This window comes from Saccostrea cucullata, unplaced genomic scaffold (assembly GCF_032062105.1).
Source record: "Saccostrea cucullata isolate Sc308-1 unplaced genomic scaffold, CSIRO_AGI_Scuc_v1 ctg224, whole genome shotgun sequence".
NCBI lineage: Eukaryota > Metazoa > Mollusca > Bivalvia > Ostreida > Ostreidae > Saccostrea > Saccostrea cuccullata.
The window spans coordinates 357,634-383,012 of NW_026931873.1; the positions used below are offsets into that span (position 1 = coordinate 357,634).

Below are 25,379 nucleotides of genomic sequence, written 5' to 3' on the forward strand. Positions count from 1 at the left end.
TTTCTGTTACTTCATTTGTATAGAATTTTAACCTATGACTTTAATGATTATCGTTTTATTTTTTTTTTCAATCAAATTATGGATGTTTCATAAACTTCTATAGAATTAAATTTAGATATAATAAAATATCACCTTTAAAAGTTTATACAAAATAGTATCTTATTTGCTTTCGTTACTAAACTGGAATAACGTTTAATATACACTAAGTACAGAGCTACTAGCGATAAACATATCCTATTGTATCATCAGTAAACAAACCATAAACAATAAACACATATACACAAGTAGTCCCTTAATTTGTCAGATCAAAAGAAAGTTCTGTATAAACCTTCAGCCCTAAATCCATGTTGAATCAAAAGTTCCTCATTCCAACAAAAAAATTCATTCATTTTATTAATTTCTCGAATATATATATTAATTATGCCAAAGAGAGAGAGAGAATGAGTAGGAGGGATAGATTCAATATTTTGGATGAAAGATGCAGATAAATAAATGTTAATAGATTTATACACAGATATCATTATGAATATTGGCAGTTTGGTACTCTTAGAAGAACTCATCTTCTTCAATGACATTTATTACTGTCGATTGATGGTAGGGTAAGAAATGTTTCTTTAACACTTCTGCTGTATCTTTCCATGCAAATCTTGATCTCTGGATGTAAATAGTACCGTGAAATCGTTGCGATTGGACTCATCCATTTTTGACCGTTTTAGTCAAGTGAGTTCATCCCTGCCTGAAACTGCTCAAAATGATTCAACATTTGACCATGAGTTTATCAATTGAGGTAATCCATGCTTGATATTTATAGCATATAGTATGTTATTGAAGAAGTTTGCAAGACTCCACTTCTCTTCGATGACTATTTTCCGAGGCGATGCCATGCACGAGGAACTGGACTCCCGCAAACTCTCTAAATGGTATACTTAAACTGAATATAAACATTGCGGGGTTTGGAGGAAATCTCATACAAAGATCTTCAATCTATAATCCAGTTCATGTCATACATTTATTCCAAGATGTGTTTGATTTTTTTTCTTTTTTTTAAAGCAGCAGAGATTCACATATTCATTACTCAGAACTTGAATTACTATTATAGGTGGTTCTAATCACGGACTTGGTATTATTAATACAATATTAGAAGATGTATTTGAAACAACACATGCAATTCTATTCAGAAAGTTAAAATAGCCTAAGATCCAGGCCAATCCCATTCACAATTCATTTCTTGCATCACGCAGTATTTTGATTTAAAATTGATATATTTGCAATTTTTATCGATATCTCCAAATCTTACCATTCTCTTATTTTCCTTATATTCTTTTTCTATACATTTCTGTATGCTTGTATACACTTTGACCTTAATGTCAGAAGGGGGTTACATACTGCTGCTGTCCAGTACAATTTGAATGAAACATTGCTCATATTTTAAAACAAGACCCCGAGAGGAAAACAAGACAAGTAGGTTTTGAAATGTAGACATATTGTAAGAGAATATCTAAATAAAGGCACTACTAGATAGTTGTGTACATCAATCTGTCTTTATACAAGGAATACCAAAGTATATTTTAAATACAAGACTAGTGATTGGGGATGTTTGGAGACCTTTGGGGTCATCTCGCGCTTCTTCCAATGTCTCCCTTTGTGAGCTATGAACCAGAAAATAGACATCGATGTGTTGTTTCGCTTCGCTTTGGAATAAACGCCTCTGTCAATAAGCCGTGTTCCCTCAACTGTAAACGATGTATGAAACAGGGCAGAATATGGGACAAGCTTTCTCCTCCCGTCTGATGACTCTCATTTCACAGGTATAACGGTTGTTCGCGCATTTCTTTTGTAAAGACTTTGCTGCTCTAAATCATAGGCTTCACTGGTGAAGCATAAGGCATTTACATTGTGCACGTTTGTCATTTATTTCAGATCTTTTCTGCTTTATGTTCTATTAATTCAACAATTGAAACGCTTACCACCGCGAAAAGGTTGCACTAAAGGTTACAGCAAAGCTACTTAACAAGCAGTACATTAATAATCGTATACTAATTTGTTTATTTTTTGTCTCTGAAATAGACTGCGGCTAGCATAAGATCGATTTGTTCTAGTAAACGTATTAGGCAAGGTTATTGTCCTTTTCATAAAAAACCCTGCTTTAAGTCAATTGAGGAGTGTTGTGCGTTTACATTTTGTACCCGATGTATTTAAGTTCAGTATGACTGTACACCTGTAGGACGTTTGTCCACACTGACCCTACACTCCAACACTGACCATCCTTACCTGATCAGGGCCATCATGATTCGGTAGGTCCCCTTCTTTCTCATCACCTTATGGAGACCAGTCTCCCCAGTGTTATCAGTGGCGTCGATATCTATGTCCTTACAGACCAACATATAGATAGCTTGAACAGTTTCAGGGTCCGCGAAATTCTCCCCATGGTTCACCAGTAGGTGAAGGAGATTTCCTCCCGTTTCCTCGTCTCTCAGGTTCACATCTTTGCCTGTTTTCAGGTATTCCCACAAGGCACCCATCACTTGCTTGGGATTACCTGTATTTATGGTCTTGAACAATTTTGTCTTCCGAAGATTCATTTTCTATTGTCGAAGAACTAATCCACTGACACAAACCTTTTGTTATGTTCTAGGATACTACAGAAATTCGATCGGAAAATCTTCCCTTCTTCACACTAGAAGGAATTTTTCATTTTTCTCCACTATTTGTCTGTAGGTTGTTTACATTTGCTTGTTGGTAGATACACCTTTGGTCGATTGTAGCCAGTACTTATTGATCAGCCTCTCGTGTTACTCCCAGACCTGTAGTTGTTTTCGCTGTTCTCGTTCGACTGTCAACAGATCGCTGTGGCTGTCAGACGTAAAAGCAGGGAAAATTTCTTCTACTCAGGCGGAACGACAATGCTTTTAATCTCTCTATAGCAAAGCGAGAGGTATTACGTCTGATGGAAAGGGAGCGAGCTTTGGCGTCACACCTGAATGCTTCTATTATTTACCTGTAAGGTACTGTAATACCTGTAATGATTTCACCACACACACTACCTGGGCTTTGTATGACTCTTTGACCTGCATGTCTACCTTTACGTAACCATTGATTTATCTGCCCTTCCATGTGATTTGCCAGGGAGAAAGTGCTAATTATTGTCGCTAAGCTCTTCTGTTAAACTTATTTTTTCCTCTTACAGGTATTTCGTTTTTATTGTTATCCAACTGTCGACATGATTCAAGTTTACTCTACTCCTTTCTCCTATACTAAAAAATCCTCTGCAACCATTTATCAATTGATTGCTTTTTATTCAGTTAAAACAATAATGATATACCAAATTGAATGAAAACTACTTATGAAATAAATAATCAGAATACTTGTTAATTTTTTTTTATCCTTTTTTAAAACTAAAAGAAAGTCTAAGGACAGTTATATCACATTTTGTTAGAGGACAGAAAAGCTGCATGGAGTTTGTAAGCAGGGAGTCCGATCTCCAGTCCAGTTACAAAAAAAAACAAAACAAAACTCTTCTGTTCACGTGGTTATGCCTGCACACTCAGGTGGGTTAATAATTATGCCCTGTTCACACGGAGAGTTTAATTCGAATTAAACGTAAGTTTACTGCGAATTAGCTTCGCTTAGCGTTCACACGGAGAATTTAATGCGAATTAGTTTAATTCGAATTAATTTACTGCGCATTAAATTACTTCGCATTATCTCCGTGTGAACGCTAAGCGAAGCTAATTCGAATTAAATTTTGGGGCAAGCGTAATGGCAAAATTAAGTCAAATGAGTTATGTCAGTGGTCAGCTTTAAGTACTTGTACCATTTTTGAGTGAAAAACTAAGAAAAATGTGTTAATCACTAAAATAATGTGTACAGACACTGTGACATTATGTCAAATGCATCTGCTTCTGCATAAGGTGACGTGATTTGCAAATGACGTCATAATAGCCTTACTGATGCCTGAATGTCGAAGTAAAATTTTAATTCGCATTAGTTTACTTCGCATTAGCTGTCGTGTGAACGCAATTTAATTCGCATTAGTTTGATTCGCATTAGTTTACTTCGCATTAATTTACTGCGAATTAAAGTTGTCGTGTGAACAAGGCATTAGAATAAACAGCTATGGATATGAGCGAGAAAATTCTCATCATTTAGATAGTTCAAAAAATACTTCAGATCCGAATAGGTTAAAGTGGAAGCGATCAATCAAGAGAACCCACAGGTAATATGGGCCCACAGAGCAATGCATACGTGGACTAAATTTTAGAGTAAGTTCATGTTTTTCAAGTTAATAATGCATTACTCTATCTTGTTTTTATAACTGTTATATGTACTTTTAATTGACGATGCCCTGGAAAAGATCTGCATACAAATAGAAAGAAAAGAAAACAGGCTTTAAAATATGTAAACATTTCTTGATTTTTAAAACACTAAGATTGTAACAAGTCATCATTTTTAAAAATCCATTTGCACAACTTTTTTGAAGTTATACTCAAAGACACTCTTATATTTTATACTCTTATATTGTATTTTTCCTATCCTTTAGTTCGTTAAACATCTAGATAAAAGAAAAGCATTGACCATCCGTTCATTACTTTCTGGGAAAAATGAAGCTTTCAGTGTCCTAAGAATTTTTCAATATGAAAATTTCTACAGAAACTATTTTGTATCCCTTTCTTAGCCGTACTGTTTTCATATTCTTGAAAAATACAGTTTAAAAAATGAACATAAGAGTTCAACACTCTTACTTAATTCAGATATATCGACGACGTATTATAATCGAATTGTTATGTATCTTAGGAAACTCGAAATGAGTCTGTCACAAAGTCTGTGAAATTTATGGAAATAACAAACAGTATTCAGGTTCAACAGTCCATTAAACAATACACATCAGAGCAGAGCAAACTTGAATCTTTAAAACAACAGAGGTGGAATCAGGTACCATGGAGGAGTGAGTATCCATTGTTAACCGGCCACACACACCGTGTGCTCCTTGTCATGATTGGGAAATAACGGAAATATCCGTCGACAATTCTGAATGTAAATAATGGTCTTATAAAATGGTCTTGAAAAATGTCAGTCAGCAATTGACATTGTATTTGCTGACAAGGTCATTGTATCGACCACAGAACTTACGAAATAATGACTTTAAAAGAGACTCGTTTCATCAACTTATTTGTCATTACCCTTTTTAGAAATTGTTCATACGTAGAGCATGGTATTGTGTATCTAATCAGCTGAAAGATATAAACTCCTTGTGCAGGTGTCAAAGGTATATTGCTTCAAAAATAAGGGAAGTTGACGATTGAAAGTCAAAGTCATCACGTTTATCACAGAGCTTTGTTGTTAGACTACCATTAACGTCTATTTCAAAGTTTTTCTAGTAAAATATCCAAATATGAAACAGTTGAATCAGACTCTGTCGTATCTTTTATTTCAAGCTCACCGGAATATATCATGTCGACATAAGAATGGAAAAACAAGTGTTGATTGACAATACATTGTCGATATATATATAAATGTAAAGTTGAATGCTACAACAAGTGTTTTCTTCTTTTCACGTATAAGATTTTGAACGAATTCTGCTTCATATGAATACAAAAATAGGTCTGCTAACAACGGTGCGCCAATGGTACGAACTCCAATAGAGTGTTGGAACACTTGGTCTCCAAAACTATAAAGAAATCTTCAGTTAGAAAGTCAAACGTCTGTTTTATTAGCTTCAGAGAGTACTTAAATTTATTATATACCCATCAATTTCCTTGTTTTTGTTACTGTTAATTTTACAGAGTTTGATCCGATTTTCCGGATCACCACACTGTGGTTTTCTGAATCCATATCACCACTCTCTGAAACTGATGACGTAGTACGCAAAAACATGACGTTATTTTTCTTGCGCGTTAAAAAGTCCCTTGTCATTATGCTTTGTTTTATGGATAAATATTATACAATTGATCTCTAAAGTTTAATTCTGCTATATTTAGCTAGTTATATGGGGGTATATAATAAATCTATCATTATAACAGTAACTTGATCCGAAGAGCCGTATCACGTCTCATTGACAGGTGCGGATCATCAGATCAAACTCGTCGCTTCGCTTCTCGTTTGATCTGATGATCCACGCCTGTCAACTCGACGTGATATGACGCTTCGGATCAAGTTACTGTTATAATAATATATATGTACAATAGATTATTATTATTTTCTTGTTTGTTATTGTCCAACCGTACCTGTGAAAACCACTTTTGAAAAAATACCAGTTTTATTTAATGGAACTTATAAACTTGTAAAATCACATGTTTTCATGGGGTCAAATTTTCGAGGTTTGTGAGTGGGGGGGAGGGGTAGGGGATTATTGGTTTATGTGGATTTGATTTCATGGTTGAAAAATTTTTAGTAGTTATTACATTTCATAAATTCGTGGGTCTCTCCATACCTCGAAAACAATGAACATTAAACCCCTCGAAAAATAGTAATTTCTCAGTAGTCCTTCAAATGGAGAGGTAAAAAAAAATAAGCATTAATACATACATGTATTTAGGATGTTCACTTCTCTTCACTTCTCTGTGAACCTGATCATGATTTCACCTACGTTTTAAGATTAATTTACATTCATAATTAAATCTAATTGTTTTTAGCTTCTAAATCAATACCATCCTTGTATTGACTGCTCTGAAATTCAAGGTCAAATGATGATTACACAAATAAGAAAGCAGTTGTTTATTTCCTTGAATTTATAATATAAATTTTAGAGGTTTTGATTTGATTTTAATTATATAAGTAGGAATATGAAAATTTTAGCACTTTTTATCAAAGGAATGTTGTTTTTTTTCCATCATGATAATTGATATACAGGGAATGCAATAAGGCAAACGACAAGAGTTAATTCGAATCAAGTTTAGAAGTTCAAAAGTTGACAAAGTAATTATTGTTATGAAACTTGGAAGTTTCATAAAAAGACACCCGGTGTCTGTTTTACAAAATAAACACACGACTAAGACCAACATTTAAAATTTTGTTTATAACTTTTTTATATACAATAAATCTAATTTTGAGAGGGTATGTAAAAAGATTTTACGTTAGCAGTTTTAAACAGACTCATTTAATTTGCAAAATTTTACAATCAACTGAAGTTTTTGGTCAGTGGTAAGTTCTTTTGTAAAATGAACCCTAGAGTTTGTATTAGGTAGTTGAAACGACCAAACATAATATCCCGCAAAATGTTTCCTGAAGATGAGAACTGTGTTTCACGTAATTGTTATGCTTTTGCGGTTTACTAATGCTCATTACTTCAACGTCATACACGAATATTTTATTAAATATCTGATTCTTTAACCGGTGTCCATTGGATAATCCACAGAAATATTATTCATATATAGTATTAGACGTTTTCAGATTTCCAGTGGTAAAACAGTTTTTTAATTGAATGAATGTAAAGCTTCTAAAAGAGATGCTAGTTAGTATATTAAATTTGGAAATTTCCTTTTCCGATCTCATTTAATCTGTTTTGTTAAACTTAAGTTTTGATTACAAACTTTTCTTTATGTTAGAAATCTTACTGGATTAAATGTGAAGAAGACCACAAAATTTAGAAGTCCTTTCAAATAATACAAATTAGGAGCAGAGCAAGCAGATAGTTTTTTTAATAATACCAAAAATATGGGACTATCTGAACTGCAAATTTTCCAATGGTGTCTTCGAACTAGAATGTACTTTTTATGGTCAAATTTTGTTGATATGTTGGATAAACCATGAGTTAACAGAATTAAAAGAATAAGGGAATAGATTCCAAATTAAAACGAGTGCTAGCAGCTTCTCTACAAGAAATTTAATTTGGCTGATTATTCTATTTTGTCAATGGAAGTTGGGAATGTAAAAAAAATTCTAGATTTCCCGTCATACTAATAACCCGTTATTGAGTACACCTTTCCGTAGACAAAAAGAATCAAAGAATAGTGGATTAGGAAATTAGGCATGTGCTTTTCAATGATAGCTGTCTATTATTTTGGGAATCTTTCAAGTCCACAATAAATCAATGTGAATATGCTGAAGCTTTATCGGGTTTCCAATAAAACAATTATGCACGACATCTCTTTTGATTCACTACTAAATAAACAGATATGTCGTCATCATTTTTCCACCAAATATTATGCAGTCCTTTCAAAAGATTTATATGATTTATTTGAACATGTTGAAGACGCCAAGAAAAGTCCGTTTGGATTTTTCAACATCAGGTTCTGATCTGTGATTATGGATATTGTAAATCATAAGCTTTTTAAACTGAAATGATTTATTGAAGAAAATACTGCCCAGACAACCAGTTTGTTCCGTTAGCTTCAATTTGTGAACAAAAGAATTTACACAAATTATAAAATTATGTTCTAAAACACATAAAAAAAGTTCAATCTTGTATTCCACTAAATTTCAAGTTGAAGTCCACACCTTGTTTTTCTAAAAAAAATATGCATCCAAACTTTTTAATTGCAAAAAAGAAAGAAAGAAACTCTGCATAAAATCAAACACCTTAAACTGAATTCTTTAACGTATCCATGTTCCTCTTTACTCTACAATTACTATTGTCATTAGTGGTGAATATATATGTAATTAATAATAAGTACTCTAAGTAAGTTATGTTAAAAGAGTCAACATTTAGGAACCCCCGATCTTCCAACTGGCGTTAAAACTTCATATTTATGATGAATTTTGTGGAGAAATACGCCAGGCGATGAGCGAAATCTGAAAAAAGACCTTGATAATACTTCATATTTCTCTAGTAATGACAATTTATTTCTATCTTAACATGTCCATTCTCAAGTAATAAAAATGTGAATAAGTGAGAAAAGGTGACATCTTTTTATTGAAGATGCAATGTAATGGTTGCAACATCTTGCTGTTGAATTATATAATGATGATTATTTCTCGTAAAATTTTCTTCAAAAGCATAAAGTATTTTTTTTTCATATCTGTGGATATTTCTCTGTTCAAAATAAATGTAAATGTTTTCAGCAATTTACATTTATCACAACTATGCACAAAAAAAAATTCAGATCTGAAAGATTGTTTTTATTGCAGCGATTTTAAAATTACATTAATATTATACTTAATCGGATAGTTAAATACATACAATTTTGTAGAATTTATAAGGACCATGACATTTCTGTCTAGAATAGATCTTTAATGAATTGGTCGGTCCATTACACGCCAAACATAGACTACACGTAATATTCATCATGTGTTTAGAAAAGGACATGTAAAATTTTCCGAATAGAGAAATATGAAGTAAAATATTTTTTCAGACTTTCGAATTTACTGAATAAGTTTCATGGTTCCAATTATAAAATTTTAAAAAAATGAGAATATGAAATATATTAAAGTCTTCCTAGACTTATGACACGCAAAATCATTACAAGTCTTTGTATAACAGAAGCATTCTAAGGCAGTGAATATTCAATTGCAACTCATGACCGCCAGGGATTGCCTTTCACATACATATATGAATATATAGGAAAATCTTTAAATAATCCTCTTTTCAGGAACAGCGAAGTTATTTTAGTTCATATAAAACAGAAGCGTTCGTTATCTCCATATCCTTCATTTGAAAGTAGTGAAATTTCAAGTTTGTTCAAAATATTTCCCCGGCGTATTTTAATATAATATAATATGAGTAAATAAAATGTACAAGTATTTCTAACAATTTTCTCCTAAAAATGGCTAATTAAGCCATAATCATTCATATTCATACGAACTTATCATCAGGTAATGTAGATTCAACATTGTTCAAATTATGTTTTTAAATTGTAGGGAGGAGCAGAAATGGGGAGCCAAAGTTTAAAAGGGTATAAAGGAGTATCATTTACATATGAAATGGAATGAAAATAGCTATTGTCAAACTATCTGAATGTCACACTGAAAGCCACAGTATGAGTCTCCTCCTCTCATGTAGAAGTTATTGAAAAACTCTATTTCATAGTAAACATTTGTTGATAACGAACAGAATTCAAGATCAAAAGTCCATAAAACAATACAAAATAAGAGCTGAGCAAACACGGACCTCTTAAACATCAGAGATTAGATCAGGTGCCATGGAGGGGTGAACATCTAATGCCGACCGGTCACACCCGCCTTGTGCTCCATGTCATAATCGGAAATAACGGAAAAATTCATCGTCAATTCAGTGTTTAAATAATGGACTAAAAACTAGTTTGAAAAGCGTCAGTCAGCATTTGACTCAATGATAAATTGTATTTGCTGACAAGGTCATTGTATCGACCATAGGACTTACAAAATGATGACTTTACATGAGACTGCTGATATTCTTGTTTGTCAATAATATACCTCGTTTTATAAATTGTACATGCATAGAGCATACTCTTGCGTATCGAATCAACTAAGAGATATTAACTCTATATGCAGGTGATGAAGGTATATTGCTGCATAAGTAAGGGTAGTTGACGATAGAAAACTAGAAAAGTTAAAGTCATCACGTTTATCACAGAGCTTGGTTGCTAGATTGCCATTAACGTTTTTTTCAAATATGATCCAGATGTGTCGGACTCTGTGGTATCTCTATGTCATATCAACATAAGAATGGAAATAACAATTGTTAACTGACAATATGTTGTCCATACATCGTCCATCTAAATGTTGAGTTGTAGACCACAGCAAGTGTTTTCTTCTTTTAGCAATACGATTTGGACAAATTCTTATTCATTTGAATACAAAAATAGGTCTGCTAATAAAGGGCACAATTGGTATCCATTGGAATTCCATAGATTGTTGGAAGACACGGTCTCCAAAAATCACAAAGAGATTGTCAATCAGAAACTCAAGCATCTTTTTGATGTCAACTTCAGAGTGCTTGTGTGTATACAATAAGATTTTTTTTAACAAAATAATTTTGCAAATGACAAGGGAAGTAAATTTAAGAGTTCCATATTTGTTGAATAAGTAGTTGTCAATGAAATCAAAAAGCCTTGCCTTGGGGAATGGTTGTGTATAAAGTTGAAATATAGTAAATTTTCAAGCTCTTGATTCTGGTTAAATCTTGTGATTTCAAATTCTTTCAAAAGTTTCTTAGCTTTTTAAGTATCCACATCTGATTTACACCACTTCTCAAATATATTTTTACACAGTACTCTTGAAGTTTCTCCTTCACTGCTGTAAATATCTTAGTGAGGAGTAAAGAAAGAGGCTTGGTTGAACATTTTCTAGAACCCGCTATTTATCTGTTTGTAAGGATTTTTATGGCGTTTTTTGTCAACTTCCAAGGAACAAAAAAGCCAGGTTTAATCATGTTATTAAGGATGCATCTGCATGTGGTGTAGTTTCGATTGTGTTTCAAATCTTGGTACCCAGTTGTAAGGTAAGACCACAATGAAAACAATAGATGTTACATAGATGCATGTAAACATAGTGGGTTGATTTCGGCTGACTTGTTTCAAACCAGTTGTTAGGCCTTTGTTTTTACTAAATTTGACTCCAGAAGGTTCCGTCTACCCAAACAATAAATTATAGTTCAAGGCGGGTATCATAGATCGACAGGGGATGTTTGTTCCTCACAGGCACCTGATTCCACCTCTGGAGTTTTCAGTAGGGTGTGTTATATGCCCTCTTCACATGTTTATACATCTAGTTTAATTTTTTTTTAGATTTATCACTGTTTGTTATTGTCATCTTTACCATTCTTGTAACCTTTCTTTTTTATTTTTATGCCTTTCTATACGTTATGATTTTATTTTACCCAGCATTTTCAAGAATTAGCTTTGAACGATATTTTAAGATTGTATTAACCACATAAATTTCATACATAAGACTAGTTACCTTTTTACCTTCATTCTCATTTTCTACAAAATGTTAAAAGACCGATCGTTGTACTTGTGAGTGATTAGATGTTGATCTTATACAAGTTAGTTTATGTAGAGTTAGAATAACTCGTTTGTTGCATTGTATTTGAGGTTATTTTTAAAACTGCAAAAGGATCTTTTATGGAATCATACTTATGCAAAATCACAGTCCGACATATCGCTCGTTATCATTGTCCTTCCGAGTCTAACGTAATGCATATTCAGAATTTCAGAGTCTCAATGACGCACATTTATGTCTAGAATTTAAATTTAGATTAATAATTTGTTCTGATGACGTCAAATAACTATTTTTATTTTGACTAATGCAATAACCTTACGGATGTAATAAGTTTATTTTTTCTATATTTGTTTGATTATTTCGATAAAACAAAACAGTCTTGTCCAGTTACAATTTTATAGCTGCAACAATATTAATCTTTATTGATTGAGGACACCAAACAAAACCTTGCTAATTTTACACATGTCATATGCCTTTAATTTGCGAAACAGAATGCCTGCGATATTTAAGCTTCCAAATTTAGAGATAATATCAGATCTTCAATGTCATCTTTAAACACATTTCACCGAGCAATAGGTCTTAATATATGTACATGTATTCTAATGACGAAATATCTGAAAAGGGCGAATTAATATGCAGAGATTATAACTCAGCGCAGACATATTGATTGTTTTCTCTGAATGAAACTTGTCATTAAGAAAGCAATTCATTATTAACTATATTAACTATGGTACTATTTATTGAGAATGAGAATCAGTATAACATAGGTAAATAATAAAACCTCATTAAGAAACAATGAACAATCCTCGGCTCATACAACGTTCATTCATAGAAAGAAGGTCACGACATTACTGAGTATGTCAAATTAATTAATTTGTTAAATGTTAATATTTATTATGCAAAGAATTTTTTGTTTTAGAAATAATTTATGATCCAAATATGATAAAATCTTCTAATTTAATGACAAATAGTGATCCAGCATTCTTAGGGAATTGTATATATTAATCATGATTTTTTTTTACACTGTCTGTCCTGTAATTAATTTTTAGGATTTGCCCGTCCATAATTATTGAAAATATGTATATGTGTACCTCCTGTATATAGTTTTTTTAGGGAATAATTAAATAAAGTAATGGGATGTAGAAGTAACGCAAAGGATGAGGTGACTTGCGGCCCCTCGTATACTGACAAAAAATTAAATGTCTAAATCTAAGTCAAATTTTTGTATGTAACTAATCACTGATATGTGTACCTTTATAGAATACTATTTTTAACAAAAAAAGAAACGTGATTTGAAAGATATAGGTCTTTTATTGGGGTAGGGGTAGCATGTTTACATTCAATTCCCATAGCATTTTAACCCCGCCCCACTCTTTGAAGCCCTTAAAATATACGAGCGCAGGTAGGTACAATTTTCTCCTTTGACTGGTCACTGTATTTTATTGAAATCTACCTATATGTGAAAGGAGAAAATTGTACCTAACTGCGCTCACATGCTATTTTTTAAAAAATCGTAAAATCTAATTGGCCTTTCCCATTATAAACAGATCGACGGAACTAGATTTTCTGACGTAAGAATGAATTCATATGCTAATCGGGGCACAGGCGATACTTTCTAACTGACCAATCAGGTAAATGAAATTCGTTACGAGTGAGTACCCCAAAAATATTTTGGAAACATGCTTGAAATTGTATTGCTTTCCGATATCTTTTTATGCATTTGAGTCACAGATTAGACACGGATCTACATATGTACCATTTCCGAGAGCACAGTAAAGTTTATATACAGTTACAAACAATTGATAAAATTTACATGATATACATTAGTTTTAAGTTTTGTAGCGTGTTTGGTGAGCAATTCGCTAGGTCTACACGTATATTTTCCCGAGTATCGGTGAATAGAAGTTTCAAGTGCATTTCTTGTCCTAAAAACTGTAAATGCTGAAAATCCATGCGTATTATTAAGTATGAATAGCATTGGCTGACCATTATAAAAGTTTGAAATGTAGAAAAGGATGACAGGTAAATTAACCTAAACCACGTGTGTGCGATAAAATGTAAACGTAGTAAACCAGCATGTTTTGTTGTTCTGTCATCGGATTGGACAATGACTAAGTGCGAAATAATAACAATAGCCATATAAGGTCTTCTCGGACACGCATATCCCTCTATTGTACTAAGACCCGCCCATTCTCTTGCCATAAAAGAAAATATTCGCACAAACCTGGCCGAATTTAGCTGTGGTAGGGTCTAAAAAATCAAAGATAATGCAGTATTCCTTGTAATTAAAATGTGCCGAAACTAATGAAACTATTCAAAAGGCGCCGTATTTATTCACTCATGTTTTGAAAACTACCAACATCGTTGTAGATTAAATATAATTCGTCGTGGAAAAAGGGGCCCCAGATAGCAGTTATGTCACATCATCCTTTATACATTTTTCTAAATCTAAAAATGTTTATGCAATTTATTACAATAAAGATTTAAAAGTTTAGATTAGTGGAGAATTAGAGAATAAACTCAATCTGGTAATTTCTTAATCTATTCATATGGAGTGATAAGTAGTTGTATGTATAAATTGTTTTATCCTAATATAGAGGGAAGATATCAACCTGGATTCTTAATCTTATATTTGTCTAATTATTTTTAACTAGGGTTTATTAAACGCTGTAATTATTAATAAATTAGTGCTCCGTTATTAGCATACCTATTTTTGTATTCATATGAAGAATTTGTCCAAAAACTTACACGTGAAAAGAAGAATAATCTGGCTGTGACCTACAACTCGACATTTAGATATATGGACGACGAATTGTCAATAAACAATGGTTATTTTCATTTTTAATTCATTAATCATTAATGGTCGATATGATATCCCGATGAACTTGAGATAAACGATACCAAAGACACTGACACATCTGTTTCATATTTGGATATTTAACTTGAGAAAGAGGTTAATGGTTATCTAACAACTATTTATTTTTTTGTTTTTATTTCATGTATTTATTTTCAATGATAAACGTGAATGGCTTCAACTTTTCAATCGTCAAAATCCCTTACTTATGCAGCAATATACCCTCATCACCTGCATTCGCGGTTGATATGTCTCAGATGATTCGATACCTAAGAGCTACTCTACGTATGTACAATTTCTAAAAGGAGGTAAATTATTGACAAAGAAGTTGATAAAAGAAGAATATCAGCAGTCTCGTTTAAGGTCATTTTGTAACCTCTATGGTTGATACAATGACCTTGTCAGCAAATACAACTTATCATTGAGTCAAATGCTGACTGACGTTTTTGATACTAATTGTAAGTTCATTATTTACACACTGAATTTTCCGTTATTTCCCGATCATGACAAGGAGCATACGGCGGGTTTGACCGGTCGGCAGGGGATGCTCACTCATCATGGCACCTGATACCACGTCTGTTATTTTGAAGGTATATGCTTGGTCTTCTCCTATTTTGTATTGTTTTATGGAGCTCTAATATTGTTCCTTATCTCCATATATTTCATTAATAACATTCTTAATCATAAAATGTTCAGTTGTGTGTTCAAGCAATATGTGAGTTGATAACTACACCCTGTATTTCTTATAGATATTCCCCATCTTCTTCAACTTTTCTAGTTTTCTTTTTTATTCAAAACTGACTGAATACGAGACTTTATGTCTAGCAGAAAATTTCAAACAGAGGACCATCATTTTCAAATTAAATCAGACACATTTTGGGGCTATTTGGTAAGCAGAAAAAACGAATTAATCGTTCTTTTAAATTGACTACTGCTTTATCACTGATATAGAGATTTTTAAGTTAACACAGGCATGGGAAATACATGTATGCTTGATTCAGCGTATTTTTCCTTTGAGCCACATGCATATTTAGCGAAAAACATCAATTGAGATGAAGAGGTTGACACTCTGATTAACAGATACAATATTATTCGTGTTTCTACATTAAATGGTGATGGTACCCTTTTAAAAAATAAGATTTGTAATTCAATGTATAAGACAGTAAAAAATAATTTAAAATTACTTTTTGTGGCTAAGTAAATGCTAAATATAATTTAATTCTATGCAAAATAAAAAAAACTAAAAGCATTTTTTGTTTTGTCAACCCCTCAGGTACACGACTTCCCACGATGAAACACTTCTGGTTCATCAGATAAGGTAAGTAACTCTAATAATCATTGCAGTAAAAATCTCTTCGTGAGGTGAAGAAACTGGTACAAAACTTTAATCCATCAATCAAAAATTAAGTGGTACGTTTATATGTATGTTGTTTTATTATTTTCGTGCAAAATCATAAACAAGTAAAGATTATCAAATTTTACAAATAATATCTTTGGTTGCATACATTAAATGTGTATCAAATTTGAAAATAATTTTGACTTCCGTCTATGTTTCTTGTTTTTACACCATCAACGAAAAGAACAACATCGAAAAAAATGCATTAAATTCAGGACCCACATTGCATTTAGATGCATCAAACAAAAACATTTTGAGAACATATTTCCCTCCATCAAAGCAGAATATTCAGTGACAAAAAGAATTTAAAATGTTACAATTGAAATGATTAATATAAAGTAACCAATACTGACGTAAGGTATATACAAAGGTCATCACGAGCACCATCCGTATCTAAGAGCGCATGTGCGGTAAGCTGGAGAAAATTCGGATACTTTCATTTGTTCGGAGATCCATTCGGGACTGACAATAAAGTCTTTATGAAGCACATATTTGGTGTTTGTGTAAAACATACTCCTTGGGGAGGAAACGTAGGGGTCCCGGTCATCCCAATCCGCGGGGGGTGCCACCCAGTCTGAGGAAATGGCGAAAGCGGGTCTCTGAGGGACCACTCTACAAGAAAATGTATAATACATTTATATAATAGTAAATAAAACGATAAAAATTTACCTACCGTTGGTGTTACGGTGAATGATAATATAAACTTAAAAATAATATTGGAGTTACGAATTTTGAATTTATTGAAGGCATTTTTTCAGGTACGCGATGCTTTTGCTTTATCCTTTTTCTTCATAAACAGTATATTATCATAGATATTTTATATAATATGTTTGCTTGTTTAACGAAGTAGCCCTCGTGGCGCAGTGGTTAGAGCAACTGCTACTGCTCTAGAGTCGCGAAATAATGAGTTGATCCTAACGTCGCAGGTTCAAATCCCACTTTGGGACGTGAAGAGCAGTCCTTCGGATTAGACCATATAAATCGAGGTTCCGTGTTTCAGTAGGTGCTGGCACGAAAAAGATCCATCACTGCTCAATGGCCCTGAGTTGCGAGCATAGAAAAAAAATTTGCAGCTCTCCACCGACAAGTGGTGTCGTCTTCATATGAGTGAAAAATTATCGCGAGGGACGTTAAACAACATACAATCAATCTTGTTTAACGTCCCTTCAAGGATTTTTTACATATTGAGACGCCACTAACTGACAGTGGAGTGTTGCACAAGACCAATACTCGGAACAGAGGATCTTTGAGCAGTGATGGATATTTTTGCATGCCAGTGCATTATTCGACAGGAAACCTCGGTTTGTTTTGTCTCAGTTCATGGACCGGACTTATAAGTCCTGGGAATCGAACCTCCGACCTAGGATCAGCTCAGTATTTTGCGATTCAGTACAAACACGTTAAGCAATGTGCCGAGCTGGCGACTATAAAAGATGTAAATTCCGGGTGTTTTTTTATAATTTAAAAAAGATCAAACAATCGGATATATCCGTAAATTTGTTGTATAAGAGTTCGTACTTAATGAAGACAGTTTAGCTTCACATGTTGATGATACAAGGATATCCACATCGTCTCAAGCCACGGTTCGGAGTCCGCCCATAGCTATCTCCCAAAACGGAAGAGGATTGTACATTTTGACCGTGGTTTGCGACAACTGAATATCAGCAACCTCGTTTAAAGTCAACATGTATATTTCTCTCTGGTCGATACAATGATTTTGTATCCAAATACAAAATATCTGAAGATGAGTGTTGACTGTCGTATTTTATACAATTTGTTGGGCCTTTATTTTCACACAGTATGTACGGATTTTCCCCGTTTACTATTTTATGACAAGGAGCAAAAAGAGGTTAAGGGGTGGTGCACAGGGGGATGCTCATTCCTCCTCTACAATTGATCTACCTAGATCCCAGTTTTTCTGAAGTGTGTCTTTGCCCTGCTCACAATTTGTTTTGTTTAACTCGACTATACTGAGCATATTCACTGTTCGTTATCTTCCTATTTCATGTATAAAATATATGCATACCATAACTTAGGGTCTAAAACAATGAACAGTATTTATGATTCAATATCTTATTTCTATATGTTGCGTCTTTGGCAATGACCGTTATTGTGTTAGAAACAATAAATGCTTGAATATTTCTCGGGAAAAATACAATCCCTACTTCTATGTCCCATATATTTCAAAACAAGATGAACCTCCTTTCATAATTAAGATTGTAAGTTCTATATTCTCTTGCTCGGTTATGTTAATTATCGATGTAAAATGTTGCCATTTTATTTACAATTTTGATAGTTACATAGTTGTCAAATGTAATATTTTCGATACTTTATCCCTTTATTAACATACTAGTAATTTGTGTCCTGATCACTCTTGACCAAGAATTGCAAATTCATACTTAAACCTTAAGTTACCTTTTGTTTGTTCCATGAAATATATTAAGATAACGAACATTATTGAGCACAAAATCCATTAAACAAGACAAATTTGGAGCAGAACAACTACGACCTTTAAAATATCAGAGATCAGGTTCCTTGGAGGAGTGAGCATCCCTTGCCGACAAGTCACACCCGACACGTGCTCCTTGTTACTGGGAAATAATGGAAAATCCGTCGACAACACAGTGATCAAGTAATGGTCTAACAAATAGTATAAAAACATCAGTTAGCATTTGACTTAATGATTAATTGTATTTGATGACAAGGTCATTGTATCGACCATGGAACTTACGAAAAAATGACTTCAAGCCCAGACTGCTGATATTCTTGCTTCATCAATTTTCCTGTCAATTCAACAACCTACTTCGTTTTAGATATTCATACGTAGAGTATGCTCTCGGATTTGTTTCAAGCCTATCACGCCCACGTGGCGCAGTGGTTAGAGCTCTAGAGTCGCGAAGTAAGGAGTTGATCTTTACGTCGCGGGTTCAAATCCCACTGTGGGACGTGGATACCGGTCCTTCGGATGAGACTGTATAAACCGAGATCCCGTGTCGCAGTAGGTGCTGCACGATAAAGATCCCTCCCTACTCAATGGCCCTGAGTGCCGAGTATAGGACAAAATTTGCAGCTCTCCACTTGCAAGTGGTGGCGTCTCCATATGAGTGAAAAATTTTCGAGAGGGACGTTAAATAATATACACATACAATCAATCAATCTAGCCTATCATACTTACTTCTTTATTTCGTTCTGCCATCCCTGTATGCTCTTGGCTCTGGACGCTTTCTTTGGCACCTGGCTGGAAGCTCTGTCTATAAAGTGTGGTATAGGCTCTGAATTTCTCAAGAGGGCGTCAATCTTAATCGGGGATTTGTTAACTCGCTTGATGATACAAGGAAAATTTGGGGTAACAGGTCTGTTTGTTCGAAGAGATGGGCGTGGACCGTTCGAATTTTCTCCTATTTTATCTGCGAGGTCTTTTTTACATGATAGCGGAGGTAATGTCTTTGACCGAGTTAATCCGAAGAGGCCATTTTCCTTGAATACTTTCCTGATTTCGTCAGTTTCTGGAAATAGAACAGATGGGATTTATTGTTATGGTTCAAAAAATTGATGTATCTGAATTTGACTTTAAACTTTTATTATTATATTTTGAGACTGAAATTAATGATACATCAGAAACTGTAGTATTGCAGTATAGTGTCAGGGTGAATAACTCAACTGAGAGTTTTACTTCTCGATTTCATATATGATTTAACGTTTTTAACATGTACATGTACATCTAGCTGCGTGGACATTGGTTGCTTTTTCATAAACATAAATTATTCACTATTATAGGTAAAGAGTTTGTAAGAACATTTTTATAAAGTTAAATATATCTTTTTTTGACCCCAAACTCTCAGTTGAGTAATCTTTGATATGAACAACGTGTTCTGTAAAACACAGTCTTGATTTAACAAGTTTTGGCATTTGAAAGAATGCTCGTACTACGAGTAAAGACTATATCGGAAAGATCCTCTGTAAACTTGCCAATTGGAATAAATTGACTGTGTTCCTGTAAAACGAAATGAAATTTGAATAATTTACATATCATTCGACCGGTGTATTATCAGACAAAGATTCTTAGTATTGATTTATGATTTGTCTAAACAATTAAAAAAAACCCAGCGAATTGATGCCCGAAATCACAATGTTCATCATATTCATTTTTAGTCATAAGTGATCTTATCAGATATCTTATCTCTTCCTCTTTAGATCATGTATATAAGAGGAAGAAATGAAAAGCAGGAAGCAAACTTAGAGTAGCAATATCCTTCTTAACACATGCAGATAAAAATCTAATGATTTCTTCCCGATTAGATAAAATAATAAAAGACAAAAACGTGAGGAATGCCACGGAAAATAATAATTTAGATATGCTACCGATAAAAAAAAAGGCTGGAAATTTTAAATATACATGACTAATTATCTAATCAAGACAATGGACAAAAATAAAATATGTTATTCAATTTTTTTTTTTTTAAATCAAACAACCTTTATTTTCGCATACCCAAAATCAAGGAAAAAGGAAATGTAAATTTGTAATTTGTAATAAAATCTTTGGATTAAACTTAAAACAGAAATGTTTTACTTAAAAGATGTCACCTTTGCGCCTTAGTTCCATTGTGTCCAGTTCGGCTTTGATTCTTGGTGAAGAATTGGGAGGGTATTCCAATACATCACAGTGCTTAAAGAGAAAATGTCTCACTTATTTTAGTCATATATTTTATTTCCTTTGCAGTACAAGAAATCCTTAATGCAAACTAAATGTTTTAAATGTCGGTCTATTTAAACGCTTATTCAAAAACACTTAAATATTGAAAGGTTTTATATTGGCATGTCTGTTGATTAATATTGGAAATAATTCAACGCTCCTCTCTCGGCCATACATGAATGACAGAACGGGTTTCCGTGTATAACGGTACCTGTTTCAGGGTCGGTGAATCCTTAGAGACTGCCATTGCAGAAAATCATATTTAATTGCTTGAGGAGAGACTCACTGATCATTAAGTCTATAGAATATTCTACATATTGTCTTTACCTATAGAATGCCCTTGACATAGTGAAAATGACACAAAATCTGGTCTTATTCCACACTTAATGTGCTTCTATTGAAGAGAAGAAGTGTATAAAGATTGCAGAAGATTGACACTTCCTCTACAAAGCATTTTTTTAATCTGATGGGAACATAGTTCTAATGTTTTGTTGTAATGCACAAAGAAAGAAACGAACAAAAAAAAACGGTTTATGTTTTAATCTTTGTAAATTGGTATTTTCGATTGTTAAGTGAAAGGTATACGGGCTAATTGATTTAGGATTTTCAGATATACGAAAGTGAAAAAAAAATAACTAAACAGAAAAGGAAATTCATTCTGTTCATTTAACTATTAAAGACTTTTTATTTATATATGCAATATCTGAATTCCCCAAATCTTTGTCAATAACAATTTTAAAAAAAAAAGTCAGGGAATAAGTTCCTTACCAATTTCCTTAAAAATAGCATATTAATAATTTTTTCCGCATAATAATTTCACAACTTTGTTACAGTGGTATTTTAAGGCAAACCGTATTTAGTTTTGAATTCTAATAATAGCTGGATATATCATCATCCTACTACCGGTATCTAATGGAACATCCCTGTTTAGATACTTTTAAAGTCTTTCGTATTCACCCCCTCCTGCCATCTTGTATACGTAATGTAAGTTATCCCCCCTACTTATGTACATATCAAGGACACTGAAGTCTATAGTTTTGTCATCCCATTTTGTACATATCAAGGATACCCCAGTCTAAACTGTTACCTCCCTACTTATTTATATGTACATATTATCGAGGACACTCTAGTCTCAAGTATTATCTTCCTACTCACTCATGTATAAACTCCACAGTATCTACCACTACTTACGTACATATCAAGAGTCATCTATATACATTTTGTTAAGTAAATTTTATTTTTAACTTTGTCACAGCAACCTCGTTGCATGAGGCAGAAGTTTTTATATCATTTTACAAAGGCATTTCGATTTTCAATTAATGAATTACTACTATCATAAAATAAATGATTGGAAAGAAATTTCTTACCGATGTGTTTTCCATTATTTCTTTGGTAGTAGCGTCCATTATTAAAATTTATGAAAATATCTCAGAGCAGTTGAATGTGTACTGCTTTTGTTCTCTTCATACAGATTTACTGTAATAAGCTTATCAAATATATAAATATTAAATAACTGCAAATCGATCTTCTGCATGTACGGCGAAAACCTTGAAGATTAAAATACCCATGACCCAGCTAAAGTGATTGTTTATTCCCAATATGATAATCCTTAAAGGTCTGATTTTCAAATAGATTAAAATCTCATTTTCGGATACAAGTTACGTTAAGCCTAAAGAAAGAACATCAAGAAAAATTTTCTGGATCCTGTGTTACTGTATTTATATATTGACCATGTGGCGTATGCACATACTGCACTAGTTCAAAAGCATTTTAACCTGACAAGCATTCTGTGAACTTTTTAAATGCACATTTTGAAAAAAAATTACTTTGCAAAAAAAAAAAAATGAATATTATATTTGAAATTATATTAATTTACATACAGAAAATTGAAATGTTCATTTCTGGTTGCTTCCCTTTCAGCACGGATAACAGCCTTTTTTCACTATCAGTGTTCACGAAAATAATTTGGAATGTTGGATTGTTCCCGCTGAAATGTCTTCAACGTCTCTATTTTGGCCATTCAAATGATATTTCTTAATATTTTTCCCTGTCAATCTTACCCTGAATATTTTTTTATTCAGTTTCCTTCGTTATTTTTTCTAGGGTGCATAAGTGCAGGAAATGAATGGCGTTAACGTTAAGAAACTCGTGCTCAATTAAGAGTTTCTAAAAATGTAAGTACCATGAGCGATTATGTATTTTATCCCTGAAAATGATATAGTGGTATACATTATCAAACAGCATATAATACTTGAAACCGCAGAGGAAAGTTTCTCAGACAAAATGTACTTTCTACACCCTGATTGCACAAAGTGTAGGTGAGAGCAAAATTCAAAAAAGTATATTAGCTGTAACTTGTAAATTAACTCACATTGTCATTTTTCATGACATCTGATCCCACCTTTGTTGCTATAGAGGTACTTTTTGCTCTGCTTCTAATTTGCATGTTGTTAGAATGGACTAATGTTCGTTATCTCTATATTTGAAACAATATGATAATACGCAAAAGCACTCCAAAGTTGATAGATGCTTGAGATTCCAATTGACATTATCAGTTTATTTCTTAAAGATAAAGTCTCCTAATAATCTTTTGGAATCAATATAAGTACATATTGTACCCAGCTATTTGTATACTTGCATATAAAGCAAAATTTATTCTTTAATTTGTTAAAAATTATTTCTGTCTGTGGCCTTCGACATTTAGATATATTAACGATGCTTTATCAATAAAACAATTTTTATTTTCATTCCATCATTGATTAGAAACATCTCTTTCGTTCATTCCCTTATTTTTAAAGCAATATAGCACAATCACCTCCATAAAGAGATTACTAATGTATCTTTTAGTTGATTAAAAATGCAAAAGAATGCTCAACGAACGAGCATTTTCTATCTACAAGCAAGTTATAGACAAATACAAGGATATCAAGAGTTTTGTTTAATGTCATCTTACCGCAAATTCTGTGGTAAATACGATGATCTTGTTACCAAATACAATCTATCGATAAGTCGAATATTGACTAATGATTCACAACAAATTGTTAGGCCATTATTTTCAAATTGAGTTGCTTATAATTTTCTTCTGATCATGAGAAGTTTCACAGTTGACAATAGGTGCTTAATCTTCTCTGACACCCGATCCCAAGTCTGATGTTTTAGAGGTCTGCATTTCCTTCGCTAACATTCCATATTGTTCAATTGAAGTTTGAGCTTCAGCTTTTGTGTCTTTCTCCAATATGCAAGAGCATCCCATCTGTGAAAGCCAAAAGATTTGACGATAGACAATGAAATGGGTCGGTAAAATTTGGCCCCGGTGCTCAAAAGATTATAAATGGAAATTCGTTAAATGCCTACATATCTAAATCAATCTTTTGACCAAACAGGTGGAAATGACGTAAGCTGTATATTATATTTCCAATCAAGCCAGACCACTTACGAGGGCTGTTCAATAAATAATGTCCTCGGTGCTCGGAAAGAAGCAAAAGACGCTTTTCAATGATTTAGTCTTGATTATTTTACTTATTAATCTCTTTTAAATAAAACACATGTCCGTAACATTTTTTATCTAATTTCTGATTGATTGTAGAACTCATTTTTGGGTATGACCCTTAGTATACTGTAAAATGGAAGATCCGATGATTTCCTGGACTTGTTTCTTCCTCATTAAAGGTTTTTTTTTCAAGTCAAAAGGTCAAAGATCTGGCGAATATTGTTCATGTGAAAAAATATTAAGTATCTGTTTATACCGAAAACCCCTTTACTCTTCAGGGCATGCGGGTTTGGACGCTGTCATGAAGAAATTTAATGTAGTGGATTCCTGATTCTGGGTTCTTCCCCTAGTAAACCTTTCGATTTTTTTGCAAACATTTTGCTTTCTAGACTCCTCCAGAAGTTAAACTGTCACCCCGAATACGATTTCGAACAACAATACCATTAATATTTAAGAAAATTGCATATAAATCTGTCTTTGTCTCTTGCAATTCCTTGCTCTCGCCAGACCTTCGCTGTTTTTGTCAAGTACATCTTATGGTAAATTTTGTTTTGAGGAATTTAAACAATAGATCCAAGTTCCATTATATGTTTGAACTTAAAAAAAAACGTGGATAACTCCAATTACTGATATTTTTTTTAAAAAATAGAAAGACATTTGTACACGCTGTCGTTTTCACTCATTTTTCAAAATATAGGATGACCTTTGAGTACTAAGCTTTTTTACCGTCAAACGTTTCTTTAAAAAAGTGTAAACTAAATGTTATGTCTATCAAATTTGCTTTGTATCTTAAAGTCAATCCTACATCATCAAGTACTATTTGTTAAAATTTGGCAAACAGTACATAAGTTGTTATAATTTTTTGTTTGCAAGGACGGTACCCATTTTTGATGCCCATTAAATAATTTTTTATCATTGAAATCCACCTGCTCATTTGTCTATAAAACAGGCATTGGTTGCTGTAAATGTCACATATTTCAGTGAATATTTCTTTGGGATTTTCAACAAGTTTTACAGCAGCTTTGATGAAGCTTTTATTTTCACTCTAGTTTACCGATTCTTTCCCATTCATTTATAACGCAGTGTCTAG

At 33.0% G+C, this 25,379-nt stretch overlaps 2 protein-coding genes across 3 annotated transcripts in view; both read right to left on the reverse strand.

Moving 5' to 3' along the window:
* The window catches only part of LOC134233834 (uncharacterized), a 29,148-nt gene extending 26,073 nt beyond the window's left edge, over positions 1-3,075 (reverse strand). The window contains exon 1 of the mRNA XM_062715887.1: positions 2,272-3,075. Within this exon, the coding sequence (XP_062571871.1) occupies positions 2,272-2,582 (311 nt within the window). The 5' untranslated portion in view covers positions 2,583-3,075. The remainder of the gene's footprint in view (positions 1-2,271) is intronic.
* Positions 3,076-16,112: 13,037 nt separating this feature from the next.
* LOC134233841 (uncharacterized) lies at positions 16,113-22,573 on the reverse strand. 2 transcript variants are annotated; one of them, XM_062715891.1, is made up of 4 exons: positions 22,167-22,573; positions 20,691-20,772; positions 19,282-19,612; positions 16,113-16,718 (listed from the first exon to the last, which is right to left on the reverse strand). In XM_062715891.1, the coding sequence occupies exons 1-4, from the start codon at positions 22,203-22,205 to the stop codon at positions 16,481-16,483; spliced, it is 690 nt and encodes a 229-aa protein (XP_062571875.1). In that variant the 5' UTR covers positions 22,206-22,573; the 3' UTR covers positions 16,113-16,480. The 2 variants fall into 2 exon arrangements, with proteins under 2 accessions (XP_062571875.1, XP_062571876.1); XM_062715892.1 differs by lacking the exon at positions 22,167-22,573 and adding an exon at positions 21,011-21,109.
* Positions 22,574-25,379: the final 2,806 nt, after the last annotated feature.